The 19,183-nt window shown below is 37.1% G+C and overlaps 3 protein-coding genes across 3 annotated transcripts; 1 reads left to right on the top strand and 2 right to left on the bottom strand.

Annotated features, from left to right (window-relative positions):
* Positions 1–72: 72 nt before the first annotated feature.
* Positions 73–4,431, top strand: LOC100876158 (WD repeat-containing protein CG11141). Its single transcript, XM_012281299.2, has 9 exons — positions 73–482; positions 611–793; positions 1,025–1,261; positions 1,335–1,622; positions 1,702–1,862; positions 1,937–2,376; positions 2,446–2,605; positions 2,689–3,497; positions 3,563–4,431. Exons 3-9 carry the CDS (start codon positions 1,037–1,039, stop codon positions 3,649–3,651), a joined length of 2,172 nt encoding a protein of 723 aa, XP_012136689.1. The 5' UTR covers positions 73–482; positions 611–793; positions 1,025–1,036; the 3' UTR covers positions 3,652–4,431.
* Positions 4,432–4,530: 99 nt separating this feature from the next.
* ATPsynO (ATP synthase subunit O, mitochondrial) lies at positions 4,531–5,787 on the bottom strand. Its single transcript, XM_003701542.3, has 4 exons — positions 5,639–5,787; positions 5,417–5,461; positions 5,164–5,274; positions 4,531–5,089 (listed from the first exon to the last, which is right to left on the bottom strand). Exons 1-4 carry the CDS (start codon positions 5,657–5,659, stop codon positions 4,643–4,645), a joined length of 624 nt encoding a protein of 207 aa, XP_003701590.1. The 5' UTR covers positions 5,660–5,787; the 3' UTR covers positions 4,531–4,642.
* Positions 5,788–6,069: 282 nt separating this feature from the next.
* On the bottom strand, positions 6,070–18,039 carry dcma (decima). Its single transcript, XM_003701452.3, has 5 exons — positions 16,893–18,039; positions 15,969–16,135; positions 12,463–12,596; positions 11,769–11,945; positions 6,070–8,384 (listed from the first exon to the last, which is right to left on the bottom strand). Exons 1-5 carry the CDS (start codon positions 17,016–17,018, stop codon positions 8,212–8,214), a joined length of 777 nt encoding a protein of 258 aa, XP_003701500.1. The 5' UTR covers positions 17,019–18,039; the 3' UTR covers positions 6,070–8,211.
* Between the last annotated feature and the right edge of the window lie 1,144 nt (positions 18,040–19,183).

Below are 19,183 nucleotides of genomic sequence, written 5' to 3' on the forward strand. Positions count from 1 at the left end.
AAGTGATTAGTAATGTCGTTTGTATATCATAAGTCAAGTAATCGTTTTATATATGAAATAAATTTTGCTTCGGTTATTTTGTATAATTCTTTATATTGAATTTGGTTTTAAACATCTTCCGTTTTAAAACATTTAATGTTGAATAGATACATTGCTTTTTTCTTATGGACAAGACTTTTATTTCAACCAAAAATATGATTTCTAGCGCCATCTATTTTCAACCATAATGGGTATAACAAACATTCTGATTTTTTTTCACAATCGGTATTTCAGTATAAGGGATATTAGTACGATAAGGGATTTAATATTATACTGTGTACGTTCGTTTAATGCACGATGAGAACGCCTATCGTTTATATTGAGCCAATGAATATACGATATATGAGAAAAGCTTGCATGCGATTGGCTCGCGTTAGTATACGATTTCTGGAAATTGCAATGTCTAAAACTGCCAATGTAACGTCTATTACAGCTTATCTGTGGTAATTTGTTTTTTTTTTTTAAAGTTATTTTCTGATAACATATCAACTAATAATTCAAAATGGTCTTGAGTATTATTTATGTTATAATTAACGATTTTCGTTGAAATCATATGTGTGCTTTTCTATAGGTGACGTGGTTTATGATACATGAAGGCGTGTAACATACAATCTTGCTATAAATTACAGTATTGTGAGATGACATTGCTCGAAATATAATACACGATGAAAGATTATAATTGTATACAGTATAATGGAGAAAACATAATTCAATAGTATTATAACTTTTTTCACAAACACCATTTAATAAAAAGGTAATTCAATACATTTTATTATAACGATGAATTATTGAACAGAACAGTATCTAATATTTTTCCTGTAATCGTATTATAACATAGTTTATCACTGCTAGTAATGTGACAGTATATGTTATTGAAGAAAAAGAAGTATTTTAAAGAATTATAAATTCCTTAAATTATATTTAGTTCATAAGTTAATAAGATGTTATGTACTCATATATATTAAGAAGCTACATCATTGTATAGGTGATATTTATAATGACAACTCCTATGCGTGAAGATGGAGGTCCTTTGCGAGAATGGGCCCCTCTTGCTATGCTTCTTGAGCAAATACCTGCAAAACTTCAAACTGGACTTTTCACCTATAACATTAATTTTACTTGTATCGATGCAGTGCCTGAATTTATAGCTATTGGAACTAATCATGGATTAGTTTATTGGTTTGATAGAGAAAAACAAGATCTCCAGAGGCTTAGGTGTGAGGTATTATCGAAACAAAATTTTTATTAAATCAATGATATATACTGTTGATATAAAATAATGTTTATTTTTTCAGAATGTTAATTCAAAAATCACATGTATTCAAGTAATATCAACTGTAGATTATATGGTTGCTGCTGGTAGTGAACATGGTGTAGTAACTGTATTTCAAATACCTAAAAGTCCACCAGATTCATTACCAGATAGCTTAAAACCAAAACAGAAAAAACAGGTAGAAAGATATAGTATAAGTGGTTTGCATAATAGTGCAGTAACTACAGTTGAATGGTCTAAAAATGGTATGAAATTATTTAGTGGAGATCAGGATGGTTTAGTAGTACTTACTGAAATTGATTTTTACATGGTATATATAAATATTAAACAGTATTCCAATACACATTGTTTACAAATTTATTATCTTTCTTTATTGTATTTTTTAATAGCATTTGTCAAAGTCATCAGAATTATTAAATGAAAAGTATGCAGTAGTACAATTGAGTTATCAACAAGGTTTATTATTGGTTTCAACAACATTACGTACAATATTAGTTAATAGAAATGAGAATGGAAAAGTGACTCAAGTTGGTCAAAAAGAACGGAAAACGTTAGTATTAAAATAAATTAATATTAAATTTTTTGGAAGATGATACATAATAATGTAATATATACATACTTTAGATTAGGAAGATTAGGTGCTGTATTTGGTTGCCGACAAAATTATAGCCAAGATTTAGTAATATATGCCAGTAGACCTGGATTACGTTTATGGCAAGCCGATAAAACTGGAACTGTTTTGAAAACACTGATCTTTAAGGATGCCATTCGGTCAGGTCATACACAAGTGGAACTTTTGAATCCTGCACCAGAAAGTTCTAAAAGAAATCGCGGGGAACCGACATTCGGTGTTATTTTGGCTTTTTGTGACGATTTACTAATTACATATAGCGATGATGTAATATATGTAGTAAATCCACAGACTATTGCTATAACGTCTGTTGTAACGGATTTACGTCGTGTTACCGACGTTGCTTGCACGAAAGATGAAATATTTGTTTTAGAAGGTGAAAGAAATATTATACGTATTGCATACTGTCCTGAAAGTAATATTTTCTCATCAGGTACGATTTTTATTTTAATATTTTCTCGAACTATCTTCCGTTTAAGTTCAAGAAAATGTTAACTTACAGAAGCGAAAACTACGTTAGATCCACTTTCATCGTTCGCTGAAATTAGCAAACCGGTTACTAATGGTATATTGGAATTGACTTCTAAGTTGAAAGAAAGCACAATAGTGCCAGCTATTCCTTTTCATAAAATCAAACCCACCAATATTATTCAGTCTGTAGGGTAAAGTATCAGAATGAAGTTTTGTTTTTCTTAACTGTACTTTTATATATGGAAATATTTTTTTTATTTAAAATTGTTTATAGTATTGTACCAGTTGTTACTGCTGATACTGATGCAACTTCAGTTGCAAATGCGGAAGAAGCTGTAGAAATACCTCCAACTATATCCATGACGGATCGTAGAAATGCAACAGATAACAATGATACTCCAGAAAGAAGAAATGTCGAACAGAATGGAAAATACAATGATAGAAGACAAATATTTGAAAAGATTAGTCAACAAGAATTTGAAGACGTTGTTTTTACTCCAGAGAGGAAAATTAAGAAATCACGCAATAAAATGATGAATGGAAATGGGAATTGTTCATCGTTATCTGACGTCGATGATTCGTCCGTTTTTAATAAGGATAAGATAAATGCTAATGATGCAAAGACAACGCATTCTGATTTACTTACGCTCAGCATCGACGATGATTTTATACTAAGAACCGATAGAAATCTTGAATCAATTCAACGTGACGTAGAAGACAAAGAAAAACTTTTAGCTGATGTTTTGGATTTTGATTTATCGAAATATAAGACAAGCAGTCAAATTGCTACTACTAATTCAAACGTATCTCAGTCTGCCGATACAATTACGAATGCTGATTGCAAAACACATTCCAATGATTCTTTAATAGAGGACAAAAATGAGCAAAATGAATATAATGAACATAGTGATCATACCGAAACTGAGTCTGGGGACGAAGATGTTAGTTATCGAACTGAGTTAAAAAGGTTAGAAGATTTAGGCGAATGTAGGAAGAAGCTACTGCAAGATAAATTAAATGATTCTTCGTTACATTCGAATAATCAACATATGGATAGACGCGAATTGGAAATTAAGTTTCGTAGTAAGTATACAAAAATTAGCTGCCGATATACCTTTCCACTTAAAAACGAATATTTATATTTTCAGTTCTATCAAAAGAATCTATATTGTCAACTACACTTGAAGATGATGATTGGGTTGTAGTCAAGAATGATATGTTTTCCGTTACGATGTAAGATAAAATAACAAATTATCTTAGATAAAATTACTTTAATTTTTATGAATATTTAAAAAGGATAACACAGTTTAAATAGATGTGTCTTCAGTTTTTTTGCACATCTTATAATAGAATCTTCACTGAAATCAAAGCATAATTATGTATACATTTCTATATACAAAATTAAGATTTTAATGAATTTTCTAGTCTTGTTGTAGCATAATATGTTTTAAAAGTAACATAAAAAATCATGTTCAATGAATAGTATTTATTTTAATTGTGTATTGCAAAATATTGCAATCATAATTTTATTGTAATGTTCTCTTTTTTGAATTAATCAATTTTTTTTATTTCCTCAATGGGAAATTGTGATAAATTTTTTATAAGATCTATCCATGTCAAGTATTATTTGTGTATTGTTACGCATTTTAAATAATATGTATGTACTTTGTGTTTATATTATTAGTAAGCAACATTCCAATTTGCATTTTTGTGGCAAATACACGTTTGAAAGTAAAAATGATATATGTATAATCGTTCTATTATCACATGAATGGTACTCAAAAATAGACATTTTTTCGAACACTCCAAAGATTGTAAATTTCATTGTAAATGCAGGCACGAATTTCAAATACAATTGTAATTAATATTTTAAGTAAGAATACTTTTGCAATATTTCAGCTTTTGCTAATGTTATAAAAATTTGACTGTTATATGCAGATACATTTATGTATTAATTTGAAATATGAAAAAAATGGTAAAAATTACATTCTTAGATAATAAAGAAAGCAATACTTTATTCTTAATTTTTATTACTTACACGTGTAAAATGAAATAAAGGTATTTTATGTATGAAACAATTTCAAGAAATGAAAAACAATCTTCTATTAACAACAAGTGGGTTTGAAATAATTTATTGTTCAATGATGTACATGTTATTTAATGATCACCTATATTAACCTCTCTATGTATAGGTTATTTTTTTTCTCACTGAATTTTATAAAAGATGTTCACGCTGTGGTGGCAATAATGTCACTGTATTTCTTAATTTTAGTAGCAACACTCATATCTACATATTTATCACCCACTGATATAATCATACCCCCAAGAATGGTAGGATCAACCTTTGTGGTTAGCAAAATATTTTGATTTTTGCTTAAAAATCCTTTCAAAGCTTTCTCAAGCTTAGCTTTCATATCAGCATCAAGTGGTTTTGCAGTAGTTACTTCACAGGGAACCTCACCTCTGTTAGCAGCCATTAATAATTTAAACGTATTAATTATACTATTCAGATATCCAAGTCTTCCATTTTCTGCAAGTAAAGCCAAGAGATTTGTAGTTTCCTTACTTAAACTAATTTTGGAACCAATTGCCTTAAGCGATTCTGCTTTATCTTTCCTTTTTATTGCTGGGTCTTTCACAAATTCATTCAATTTCTGATCAGTTTTTAGAAGACCCTATTATAACATAACATTTTTAAATACACAACTTTAACACTTTCTACATAAAATACAATATATATTATACATACTTCAAATTTTAGCAGGTCCTTTTCAACAGCATTCAATGATTTTTGTTTCGAAGCTGCTGAATAAAGCGCAGTAGCATATCTTCCATCTACTCCAAATACTTGAATTGGAGGCTAACATTGTACAGAAATATTAAGTTAGTGTATTTCCAACAAGTTTCGTTAAGCAATCAAATTCGTGATAACCAGAACATAAATCAATGATGTTATTTTAAGTTATGTAATTTTACATGCAATATAAAGTTAATTCATATACCTTAACCATTTGTTGAGTAGCAAGACTGCTACTGAACGATCTTACCTAAAAAATCAAATATATTTTATCAATTTTATAGGTTGTTTTCCGAATTTTCGATCTATAGATTCGATAAGTGGATTGTCAGAATACTTTATTTTGTTACTAAAGAATTGAAACGATTGATTCACGCGTTACTTGTAGATTAACAAAGTAACAACCAGTGAATTTTATATTACTTACAATTACTCTGCTAAAAGACATGATTCTATACTTCAAACAGCACTTTAATCAAATACGAGAACGACAAATGTGGTTCTACACATTCACCATTATGTAAGATGGACTTGTTTCATACGATTCGTGTAGTTGTGGTGGTAAACATATATATGTTATTTGAAAAGCGACATCTCTAGAGGGAGCAAGTTGAAAGTGCGGAAAATTATATTTGCATAGTAATGGGTAAAATTACAAAGTGATTTGTTTGTTAATAGCTAATTAATTTTTATTTGCTGCATAATTTTAATCACATTTGTTTCTTATTTCAAGTGTTACCATAATATTGAACATCAGTTGATACCAGCTAACCCGAAAATACCGCGTCTCAAGTTAACTATTACGAAAAAGGAATATTTTGCAGATACCACTGTCGAGGTATGTCAATAAACATAAGATTTTAATATGTAACGATTCATTTATTATATTGCGAACGTGGTGAAATGTACAATGATATCTTTTATCGAAAAAGAAGCTGTGTAGTACTTCCGTATTTCTAAATTAATTAAACGTAGAAACATTTGTTAAGTGGACAGTATGCTTAGAATTATACACATCGTTAGTATTTATGTGTATATATTACCTTTCATGCTATTTTGTGCAACATCAATTAGAGTATTAACCGATATGTGTTGTTTCCTTTTATCCGTCCTTGTTCGATACGATATACGTGACAATTTGATGGATTTATTTACTATTATTTATTTATTTGTTTATTACATTTGATAGTCTATTCGATATGACACATAAATCAAACGCAACAAATACAAAACTTTCATCACAAAGAAATTTCATAATGTTAAAGATTTTCCCAGGTTCTTGGTCGTTATTTACTTTATAATTATTTACTTGTTTCATTCTAGTTAACATTAATATAATGTTAATAACGATGCTACATATTTTAAAAAGTTAATAGTTGTGTGCTGCGAATACGTGCACCCGCGCATATGTAAGTGTGTTAATTCCCGCCACATACGTCTACGCGCAAATGAACATATCATGAACGTATCATGAACGATATATTAGTAACAGAATTAGTATTCTCTTATCGATACATGGTCATAAAATTAACACGATATACATTCGTGTGAACATGTATTTCTTTTTCCTCAAATATTCATACAACAATATACTTAACATTAAAACAAACCGTGTATATACGCGCATCACTCGTTTACCATAAGAGTAATGTAGCTCAAGAGATTTTCATAATAAATCATGAAGGATGATACAATTATAATTTACAACACGTAAAAGAATATTATTCTCGAGGTTTGATTATCATTGAAATTTCACTGTTAAAACAATTCGCTCGCATCACTTTTATTGCAAGCGAGTGACACTAGATCAATTTGGTCCTCTATTGAATTTATCTCTAATTCAATCGTTTATCTTTCTACTTTCCGAGGTGATGCGTTCCTTTAGTTTCTTGCACGATGTACACCGTCAGTGAAAGATTTATATTCATTTGTGTCTCCCAATTTCTCAGAAAGATTCATGGTATTCAAATTTCGAGGGACAAAACATGAATATTATTGCCAGTAATTAAGAAACAATTATTTTTGCATTGACATCTTTTAAAACATAGTCGATAATCGATGGATACGAGAGACCGGTATACACGTAACAATTTTATCGAAGAATTAAAAGTTTCTTCGTTTTTTTCTGATTGGTCGATCACTGACGCGAACGTAATCGCATCACTAATTTGGATCATCTTCAATTCTAAACGATTTGTCTGTAAATGAAAGTCGTTTAAAAAAATATTCTCCGCACAATATGTATATACCTATATTTATAGATCTGTATCTTATTAACTAAATAAAGCTTGTATCAGGTTCTTATCGTCTAATCGACTAGTCGAATGCAAGATCCTCCGTGATCACGAAACGCAATTGATATTTAATCCATAGACCGGCGAATATTTTTCTCGACCCGTTGAAGTTTTATTAAATATCTGATTAGTTGAACTTCCTACCGAGTTTTCGTTATCAAAACTATCGCGGAGTGTTTAATTATACGAATATACGTGTATAACGAGGAACATAATAGTTGAATTTCGTGCTCCAAATTTCGAACCATTTGTACGATCACGAGTTTCTATTATTCAAACAGACTATTGCAACGGCAACTATTATTCAAATATCTCGGTGTCGATTATACCAACTAAATAATATTCTATATCATTTATTATTAGGTTTCATTTTCACGAAATCTTTGATCTCGCCAACCCGTGGCAAGAATCGAATTTATTCGAGAAGGTAGCGTTTACGATAGAAACTCAATATTTCCCTACGCTAGAGGCCCGAGAGGCCGAAGCACGTTATCGAATGGCGTCAAATCGAATCACGTCAACCGAAATCGCGTTAACTAACAAGAAAATATCGAGGACTTACTGCGTTTAAAAAATGTGCCAGTCTACGGGTTAAAATGCTCCCGTTGTAGAAATCGGATGCTCATTAATCGTGATGAACTCAGACTTACTTGAAAGTCGAACGCTTCTTAGAATACTAATGAACTTAAACAAATGTACACGCAAGTTAAACGTAGTTGGCCCTCGCGGTGCAACAGAAAAGATTCAGAGCGTCGTGAAAGTAGGACGATTGTCCAGCCGATCTACTGGGTCTGTCGTTGCTTTGATTCCACCGATGTGTCCGTCTTCCGTTGAAACGATTGCCTCTGGTTCCGGCGCTTTGAAGGGCTGTGTACTTTTCTGCAAACGCACAGAAACAATCTTAGCTTTGACCACGTCGACGAAACATTTATCGAATATCGTCATTTTAATAAGTTCGATGGTTGTACTTCGTTTGGTAAAATTCAGTTAATGGAACAAGATACGGTGACATTGCTGAACGTTGATAGGCTAAGTTGGCTGCTCCTCGCTGCGTAATTATTTAATGGATGGCAATTCCGTTCAGCGGAAGCTCGAGCAAATACGCCTCTGTTTGGAGCGATTCTCTTTAATGTTCCCCTCGAAATTAAAAATCAAATAATGTCGTAATTGATAACGGCCTAGCTTAACGAGACGAGGTCAGGGCATATTATTCTTTACGATCTTATCGAATTCTTTTCTAATTGCTGGATCGTATCGATCATCTCTGATAATGCGTGATTCTTAAACCTTTTGCGACCCAGATTGTCTCGGACCAGATTCGTTCTATCTGTTCCACGCGAATTTGCTAGGAGGAGGATCTGAAGGAGAGTCACGATATTACACCGAAAAGAGCGTAACTACTAGCTCGATCGCGAAGTAGATATCGTGGTAAATCGTAACGAAACCCGACCCTGAACCTTCTCGTGCGTGCAATATACTTCGAATTAGTCTATCAGCTGGCGGAAGTGGTTACCGTTTCAGGAGAAGTGCGGCAATACGGAAAAATCATGCGAGCCGCGACATAGCACGATGAAAGGACGACTTAACTCCTGCGATGCGGCGACCGCAATAAATTGAGACGTCTCCTCGTTGAGCCCCTTTCGTGTTCGACTTTTGCATCGTCATAAAATCACGAGAGGTTTCATCGACGCCGAGAATCTTGGCGATAAAGTAGTACGTTCTATGAATTTCAAAGAGGATCGAGTAAAAAGATCGTGAACCGTTGTTTTGATATCGATCAACGCGTTAACCGCGTCAGAATTACGATCGATTCGGCTCTAAGTGCAACACGGTCGTTCAAGATAGAGGTTTCGTCCGAGGGATTAATAGTCTCGAACGAGTTACCATTTCGCGTATCACAGAAATCGCTGGATATTAGCGCAAAAATGAATTCTTCTCGTCCTTGACCTCGATATCACGCGGAACGTCGATGATACGTGGCCGTTATTGCATACATATTAATTTCGTCGCGACAAACAGAGGATTCGGGACAAGAACGAATACAGGCTAGCCGGTGCACCGCGTTTGAAGTACAAAGGTGGAACCATCGGTGGGTTTACCTGGTGCAAAAGGTTTGCTCGGCCTTGTCCGTCTAGATTGTTTCGCGAATCGCGGCTCGAATCGCTTTATCGGTCCACGGTCGAGCATATTTCCCTCTCCACCCCTTTGGATTTCCCACCCTTTTTCCGTGTCCGGTGAATTCTCGTTTCTGTGAAGAACGGAGGGAACGCAGGAACCGCTTTCCACGTTTCCATCTATCCTTGACCCGGCCTCTGTTTAACGTTAAATAATGCTCTCGCGTTTCGTCCTGTACATATTTATTTCCCTGTCGGTTTTGTGTGCGTTACGCATGCGTTATACTCGTATGTGTACGATGTTACATAGTGGGGTACACCATAACGAATCAATTCTATAACGAACAATTTTGCTCGGCAAAATAATCTACAGGGAACAAAAACGTAAACACGGGTTGGACTACGTCTGGCTCTTCGTTGATTTTTCTACTTCGGCGAATCGATCATTCGAATCTATCGATCATTGGTCGACACAAATTTAATTCGGTTACACGATCGAAAAGATAGCGACAGTCGAGAATATTAGTAGAAACGATAAGATCGTTTAAATCGTTGTATTGGAAAAGTAACTTCGTCCCAGACAGGGAGTTTGGAAGTAGGTACGTTATAACGAACAAGACTCCAGAACCAATGACGCTCGTTTCAAGCTATCCCATTGTATATCTAACTTATCACGAACGCCTTTCAAGAATTCCTTAAAAGCTGCACGCGAGACCACGTCCGATAAACTGGTTCCCTTCGAATTCGATCCGAAATAAACCGCGCGTGTTCCTTTTTATTCGCGGTTCGCTTCCGCCGGTTCAGCGTCGCGTTTTCCCCGAGCAAATTCTCTCGACGAGCGCGTACACAACATTCGACTCGGTCCTTTTCGGAATTTTATCTACAAGTTGGACGATTCTTCTTGCTTTTTTATATTCCTTTATTTTCCTCTGTGGCGCGCGTACGTTCTCTCTGAAGCGTGAATTTCTCGTTCGTAACACACAGGGAAAAGGAAGTCCGTGTTTCCGCTCGACCTTGACCCGTTTCGCGTTCAATGTCAAACGTTGCTCTCTATCTTTCTCTCTTCTATCCTGTCGCTCGAATTTCTCTCCTTCCACGTCCTCCCACCCTCTCTCTCTTTCTCTCTGTTGTTATTCCCTTGATAAGCGTGCAAAGTTTCGAATTTACCGGTTACGGGATCCAAGGTTGCAGATACATGGCGATATCGATGGTTCGTTTAAGGGGCCACGGGGACGCATCCGAATTCGCTCGTTATATCGACAGATAATTAAGGTCACCGTGTACTATCCGACCGAGAGTCGAATCGGGTAACCCTATAGCGAGCTTCATCCTGCCGGAAGGTAATACGTTTGTTCCGTAGAATCAATGGGAACTTAAGAGCGACGAAGTATGACAGGACGAGGGTGAAATAGACGAAGACGGAGAAGCTGTTCTCCTTTGAAATCCAGACCTTGGCCTCTGGAGTAACCCGATTAGAGACAGTTGAATAGAGAAGAAGAGGCAGAGGAGACACAGGAATAGGAAAAGGGAAGAATCGAAAGAAAAATCGGGGGAGGAGGAGACATTAGGGTTTGAATAGAGCGGCGAGTTCGCGGAAACGGCTAATCGAATTAACGGCGGTGTTTACGTTCGAGGAAAATCAACTGGAAAACGTATCGCGAACGTTGTTCCGTTCTGTCGCTTGCAAAACAGTTAATTTCTCTGAGAGAATGGCCGTTCGAGCGAAGGCTTTTATCTCTTCAAAAGATAATTGTTCGATGTTACCTATATATCCTGTTGTGAAAACGCTGGCAAATTGTTCAACGTTTCGTATATATGCACACTGTAAAAGATGAAACTTTCATCTTCCCGTACCGATTTTCATAAAACTGCGCCATGATTTATACTTGTCCGAAGCTTCGTCGTAAACTTTCTAAAGAAAAGTCAGATACGTATCTCGCAAATACGAAAGGATATAGATGGGAAAATTTTGTTGAACGATAGCGTGTATTTTGTGCCCCGATAACCGATGGCGTTTGTAATATCATCCCCGAGGCGAGTAATCGGACTAAATTCGATCGGGATTGGTCGGAACGAGAGACAAGCGAGTTGTCACCAAATAAAATTCCTGCTAGGACGATGAACGCTGACATCGGAAATACGACAGTACCTATATCGCCGTCCGATTGGGGCATAAACTCTTGCAGCTCGTTGATCAAACCTCGAATTTCCTCGGAATCTTTTTTGATGCTGCACAGCTCCTCCTCGTAGAAGTTTGGCGTGATCTGTTTGCACAGAAGTATCTGCGAGATCACGTTGCCGATGTTTGATGGGCCGGTTCGGGTTTCTGAAATGGGAGTACACAAAAATTCACCTCAAACGTTATATTGTCACGCGGTGAATTTTTACGAGTTTTCATGCGTGGTGAAAATCCAATCCAATAAAATCTCTACGATTTGGTTACGCGTTCGATCCGTTGATGTTTTTCCAAGTCGAATTTTCATTGGAACTTGCAAAAATTTCGCGCGATCGAACTCTACTTGTAGAATCTGGTGCGTCAAATTTCCACCCGTTGCATCTCGACGTTTTAGATCTCGATATATTGGATTTCCACGAGTCATATCACGCAAGACGAAAATGATCTTTCGATCGAAAAATCCTCGTATAACCTTTTCAAGCTCGTATCCGATTGTCACGCGTAACATGTCTCGTGTAACCGGATTTTCGGTAAAAGTGAATTTATTGGTTTATAGGAGATTCCTCGTTAGGCAAAGAGCCGCAGAATTCGGTTAATTGAAACGCTCCGGACGTAACCGTTCGATATATCTTTCGCGAATAAAACGAAAGAGAATCGTTGAACTTACCGTATTCGGTCATGTCCATGGGTACGTTACGAATGAGCTTTTTACTTTTGCCCAGTTCGCGTAGAAATAACTGAGCAACGTAAAAGAGCAGCATCAAATTGGGACAGTCCACAGGTATACCGATATCCGTAGTTCTGAAATCAGAAATCGTTCACGCGTCGAGTTTTTGCCTACCAAGTTTTCTCGTTAAAGATTTCCCTCGCTATTTATCCGGTTAGATTTTCGTTTCGCAGTCGATAACTCTCGATTTCGTAGTTTATTCAGCTAATTGAACCTGGCTATCAATAATTTAAGAAAATTCGACAGAATCCTCAAAAGTTTATGCAACACGTTAATTGCTAGGTCGAAGTCTTTGAAAGTTTCATTAGACGGTGCTTTCTAATTAGGTAAGCAAAAGAAGTTCTAACGAGCTGGCTGATGAATTCCCATGGAAATTCAGTCGTCACCCATACATCTCTGTCATCCACGCTTTCAAGTAATTAGGTAAGCAATTTCTAACGATACGGCCGATAAATTTGTATGGAAATCACGCTCGCGTTTCAATTTGATCTTAACTTCTTTTTCCTTATCTTTACTATTTCCTTACTTTTCCGATGCACGAACGTTTCTCGTTGAAAAATTTGAGAGCTTAATTTTGGTCGTGGCATTCTTGTATAAGTTTCCTACGTCTGGGCCCATAATTGACCCGGTCGTTCGTCGTTCGACGGTTAGAGTAAACACGCGAACGACGGAGTAACCCGAACAACCGTATCGTAACTGTTCTGCGACGAACAAAGAAGATTTACGTATTAAAGGGGCGCTTTTAATCCTTTCGTTCGTTGAACGAGAAATATTTAATGTCGTTCCAGTAAACTCGACACGAAGTCCGATTCATTTAGTCACGAGGCTGTTTCGTGTTACTTTGCGGTTGTGGCATTTATTTTCCTTTATTTTTGTACGGAAAGGAGAAACCGAGCATAAGATCGCGGAATTATAACGTCATGATCGCGGAACAAACGTTCGTCTCTGGAAGCTTATGAGGCTGGAAAATTTTCTTTCTTACTTTTTTTCTCAATTTTTTTACAATCTAGTGTCGAATCTATGGAAGACACCGTTCGAGTCCGACGACGATATTTTTTCCTCCCGAGTTGTAACAAAGTCTGCAGTGTTTGAACGTCGTATTATTAAAATGTTCTATTAATTTAACAGAGCACGGAGAAGTGCAGAAAGTGGACGGAGACAAAGGGACGTCGAATAACATTTATCCGCCTTATCGCAAGGCTTCTATCAGCTTTCAATAAGAATTTCAGCTTTCAATAAAAATTTCCACGATGTAAAATATACAAAAAATGTTAGATCGTTAAAGCAGCTCGTGCATTTTAACTGAAAAACAGCCCTGGACAAAAGAAATAAATTGAAATTGATTAAACCGTATATTTGTTTTCGAGTAAAGATTAAACTTATTAGCGAAACGGAAGACGTTATCCTGGCGTTTGATCGTCCGTAGTCGAGAAGCATTATTTAGTATCGTAAAAATCTAATAAAACGCTAGAAAGTGGAAGACATCGATTTCCAGCATGTTTAATGGCAGGTGTCGGAGACAGCTCGCGTTTACCGTTTAATTTTCTACTCTATCGTAGTCTCCGATTGTTATCGAGAAAACTTGGTCAAATTTCATTTCCACGTTATCTGTTAGCAGGAATAACTAGCCATAGATTGTCGCGTAATAGCAACCCCTGTCCTGCAAGTTGAAACCTGTAATTTATGGAAAAAGCGCGACTGGTTTTGATTGCAAGCTCGAAGGTAACTTTCGCATAAACGTTTCTGCAAAATCGTGCGCGATATCGTTGGAACCATTTCGAGGCGTCGTAAAAGGAATACAGCTTACTCCACATACTCCGATTTCTTTTTTTTTTTTACGAAAACATGAAACAAGACGACGGTTTCGTGTCGCGTGCCCGTGTAATCGATATAAAAGTTGCGTGATTTCGTAAGGCACGTTGCGCATGATATGCCTGTAATATCGCACGAGAGTATTGGTAAAAATTGCACACGGGATAAATCAAACAGATTTGAAAGCGTTACGTGTTTCAACGACGCGTTTTCAGGAAATCGTTGATAATCGCTTTGAAATTCGACCTCCGCTTCGAATAATTACTTTTCCCCTTTTCTCTTTTTACAAGTTTATACGGCACGACAACCAAACGATTCGATTTGCGTAGAATTATTGTTCGAACAACGTTTAAATCGCAATAAGCGTGTGTTTGACATTTGGAACGTAGTAGAATTTACGCGGCAATGTTACGTGAATAGAGAGGGATGCGAGTCTTGCGTATAAGCGGTGGTCCTTTACAATTAAGCAAAATTATGTAACTAATCATGTAACCAACGTATACGTGGCATTCCATGATACGACTTGAGATTACGAGAATCCGTTCGTGATTCCATCGGATACGATTCACAGGGAGGTTTCTTTGATTTCTTATCAAAGAAGTTCGTGGAAAATTGTGCGACGCGCATTTGCATCGAACAAGCCGGGAATCCGAACTGGCTCTAGCAACTTTCTCGTTGTAAATCACCGGAGAGAAGAATTAACGAGAACGTGCAAAGGAGCTCATGAAACATTTAGCTTTTCATCAGAACGGGCAAACTCCCGTAAGAAAATTTTCGTTTTAAAACGCGATGACAATCTTTGGAGACCAAGCCTTGCTCACTTTTGCTTCTCTACGAAACCGATACCTCGGAATCGATAACATTCTTTGCCGCACACGTCTCCAAGCAATACAACTTTTTTGATACTATTATTCTCTTCTTTGGCCGATTCTAGTTTACTTCTTCTGTGCTTCGCACAGAATTCAATTACGATAAGAAATACAACGCAGTTTCTATGCGTTGCATCTTCGCGTGTTCACTTTTCAGTTGTTACATTCCTTCACGTATGCATTATATCTTTATTAGTCAGCAAAAATAGAGTCTCAAAAAGTAATTTTCCGACGTAACATTATCCTTACGATGACGATAACAAAAAATAAGACAACAATTTGTCCGCGAGGAATCGATTCGTGTCCCGGCTGAAAAGATGTAATTTACCGAACAAAAACGGGATCATAATAAGTCTGATAAATCCTCTGGCACAATGGAGGCGGGGTAGTAGCTTTTATTTAGGGATTTCCGAGCTAAGATAACGGGTTTTCGAGTATCATCGAGATGAATCTTCGTCGTTAACTGGCATCAGGCAGGGAAGAAACGCGTGCACGACGGTGGTCTGGCGTTTATCATTGGAATCTATTTATCGCGTTAACTGGAATCTCATTAACCGGAAGCAATTCGAGTTTGATGTGTTCCTACGTCTGACGCTCGATTCCGAGTAATTGACATAAACTGGTTAATCAATCGTTCGGTATCGCCTTTCTTCTTCTTTCCCGTTCCGTGTTGCGGTGTCTTACTGTTTTTCGTAACCGATTAGCAAGCTTAATCGTTTCGTTGTTCTTGGAAATGTATTAAACGGAGGAATAAAGTGGACAAACCTTCGCACTTGTGGCAGTATGAGCTGAGACGCGTTTTTACACGCGTCCACACAATTTCGTCGTAATCTTCGAATTTTCTCCCGTAGTTCTGGACAGTCTCGTGGCTGGCCGATGTTTATCAGCAGATCACGATATTGCGCCACTTGGTTGTTGATCTCCTGAATTTGCTACGAAATAAAAGCAAAACGCGCAATTAACCCCGTTTTCCTTCGATTTCGGAGTGTAACCGTACCGCGATATTCGCAAAACCGGAGATTAAACATCGCCGTGATCATAAACCGAGCAATTTGTTACGTGACCGATGATTATACCAACGATAAACCGAGTGAAACGGTACAACCGCTTATTCGAATGATTGTTTCCTCGAGCATAGAATGCACGTTGTTCTATGCTAATTTAATAAGAGTCATTCGCTAACGAAAGAAAAGAAAACTTACTAAATTGACTGCGCAAGTTGTAATCAGAGATTCGAATAAAATGCGAATCAAGAAATACAGGCAGATTTATACGTGCAGCTATTTTAATAATTCGTATACGTTACCGACTTCGATTGTTTGATTAAGGTAGTAAACTGACAGTATTCACCGAATACCGTTCAAACTGAATAATCACTGAACAGATGCCTAATCACCGACTGCAAAGGCAAATGATTAATATTCCCGATAGATGTACGATAGTACGATAACCTTTGGTTGCGAAGCGTGAAGAGAGAATACCATTTGCAAACAATAAAGTACAAATGTGATAAGATAACTCTTTCGTGCTGCTTTCGAGCAAGCAATTCATCTTTGACTGAAATAAAAACTTTTTAAAGGATATTTCGAGCGTTCGTATATTTCATAGAAAGAAAGCAAATAGAACTATATTAATCTGCTACGCATAATTGGTAAAAATAATAAAGTTACGAAGTGAACGCTAATTTACCAGAAGAATAGCCTTTTCCGTCTTCTCGCTCTTGTCATCTTGAGTTAGGATTTGTGTATGAGATTGGTTATTGGTTTGCGTCTGGATCTGAGTGTTGCTGACCGATGGTATTGGCGATTCCGTCATTATTTTGCTTGAGCGGGTATCCTTTGATTGCTAATTGCCACGAGGCAATTAACAATATCGCCCGGCAATATTTGCAAATGTTGCTTTGCCGTTGATTACGCGATCGAGGAAACACCGAATTGCACCGAGTACGAACACGAACTTTAAACATCGGTATCGACACAGGTTATTCGTTTCTTCGGATCATGGCTAGAATAAACGCGACGATCCGCCAACGAATTTTCGTGCATACTTCGCGCAAATGGCACTCGATTATGCATGAAAATTGTACTTTACGACACCGGCAGTCTTCTACGAGACTTCTCTTCTCGGAACAAAAGAGATTGGTAATCATTAAAGGAAAGAAAGAAAAACGTGTATTTCGCTAGTGGGTCGAGAAGATCTATATAATTGAGATACAATTGCACGAACTGAAGTGGCACGAACACAATGCTTCTCCTTAATCGGAACGATCGTTGTTCTTCGTTAAGCGGTGAGTCCGAAAACTGTCGAAAACACCGTTCGTCTTCGTTCAACCATTACACGAACATTAAAAGTAGATTAGCGACAGATTTACGAGACGTTCGAGCGACGACAATTAAAACGATTGTCGCGTTACTCCTTCTGGCTACGGGGACGGGGTAAAATGTGCCAATGAATAGACCGTAGTATTCTCAGCACGAATCTCGTAAAAGTCAGGCTGGTAGAACACTTTCGTGAATTCCTACCGGTATCGTAACTCGAGTTCGATGTGTCCCTTCCGATTCTCGACACTGACTTCATCTTTTCTCGCTCGGATTCACGGGGAAACAATACGCGTTCACGTTATGTGGGACAGTATAGTCGGAAAAAAGGTATTGTTCGCGAACTCGAGGATTTCGGTGGCCATTGTGTTCACCGACTTTCCTTCGAACGATGTGCGCGCGGTGCCAGCACACGCGACTAACTGAAACGTGGGTTTTGCTCTCGAGCTCTTTCACTGCCGCGATTCTCTTCTTAAGAGCGCATGTCTGACTTGCTCTGCCACTATACTACTGTCTCGTCTCTCTAACCCACCGTCCCTCTCTTGTTCGCGAACGCGTGGGCAGACGTTCGACTTTATCGAGTACTTCGCTATTAACACGTTAATTGCGACACACTGGAAATGGACACACGTAGTAAGACGGAACCTGCTAAGGACCAGCGTGCTCCTCTGCACGTAGCGTGGAGCACGTAGGATGTCGAGCACCTATTTAGATTGTTATTATAACGTCACGGTTTACCTTCGTTGTTTTCGAACTAATTTAAGTACACGAAATTTGTAGATTATCACCCACCTCCGAGGCGTTTACGCGCCAACTTAATTTAGTGGAACAATCGAACGATAAAATTAAATTCGTGACCTATTCATAAAAATGAACGCAAACACAATAAAAAAATATTGATCCGAACGGCGCTTAATTTAATTAAAAGTTACCTGTTGAGTCGCGATAAACAATTTCGAGCTATCAAATTGAGGCATCGAATCGGAAAATTAATTCTTCGTATGCTAGTGTATTAACTTTAAAATATTCGAACAGATATCTGTTTCTCTCTTTAAACTTTGTCCCCTTTCCTTTCGCGGCCGTATCGTGTACGCGGTGAAAATGACCGTGAACCTTTTTGTGCGAAGAAGAAAAGATCCGCGAGTTTGTTTCACGAAGAAACACCGAGTCTCTGGACAAACAGAACGCGTTCGTCGTGATCGAACACAGTCATAAAACCTAATTGGAAACCAGTGATAAAGTTCCAGCCTCTCGGACGTATGCTCGTTTGAAAACGATAGAAATTTAAACGATTTCGAGACGAGTATCGTGCTTCTACTGTTATTACTATTCAGCCTGATGAACCAATTTTAGATTAAAATGAACCCCGGATTGTTAATTCCGTACTCCGCGTAGGAAGCAATTATCCAGAGAATTTCGTATCATTAATGAAAGATGCTTCAGCGTTGCATGGAAGTCACAACGGGAAAGCACAGAAATAAATACACAGAAGTTTATGCACGAACAAGGAATTTGCGAATAAAATATGTAACGATTATGTGGAACATTCGAATCGTGACACGTTGCAGTTGAATCGTGCTTACAGAGATAATTATCTCGTCTATCATTCTTATGCCACTGTCTGACTAGTTCGAGATCATACTACTGCCCGGTCAACACGCC

Source organism: Megachile rotundata, chromosome 12, assembly GCF_050947335.1.
Source record: "Megachile rotundata isolate GNS110a chromosome 12, iyMegRotu1, whole genome shotgun sequence".
Taxonomy (NCBI): Eukaryota; Metazoa; Arthropoda; class Insecta; order Hymenoptera; family Megachilidae; genus Megachile; species Megachile rotundata.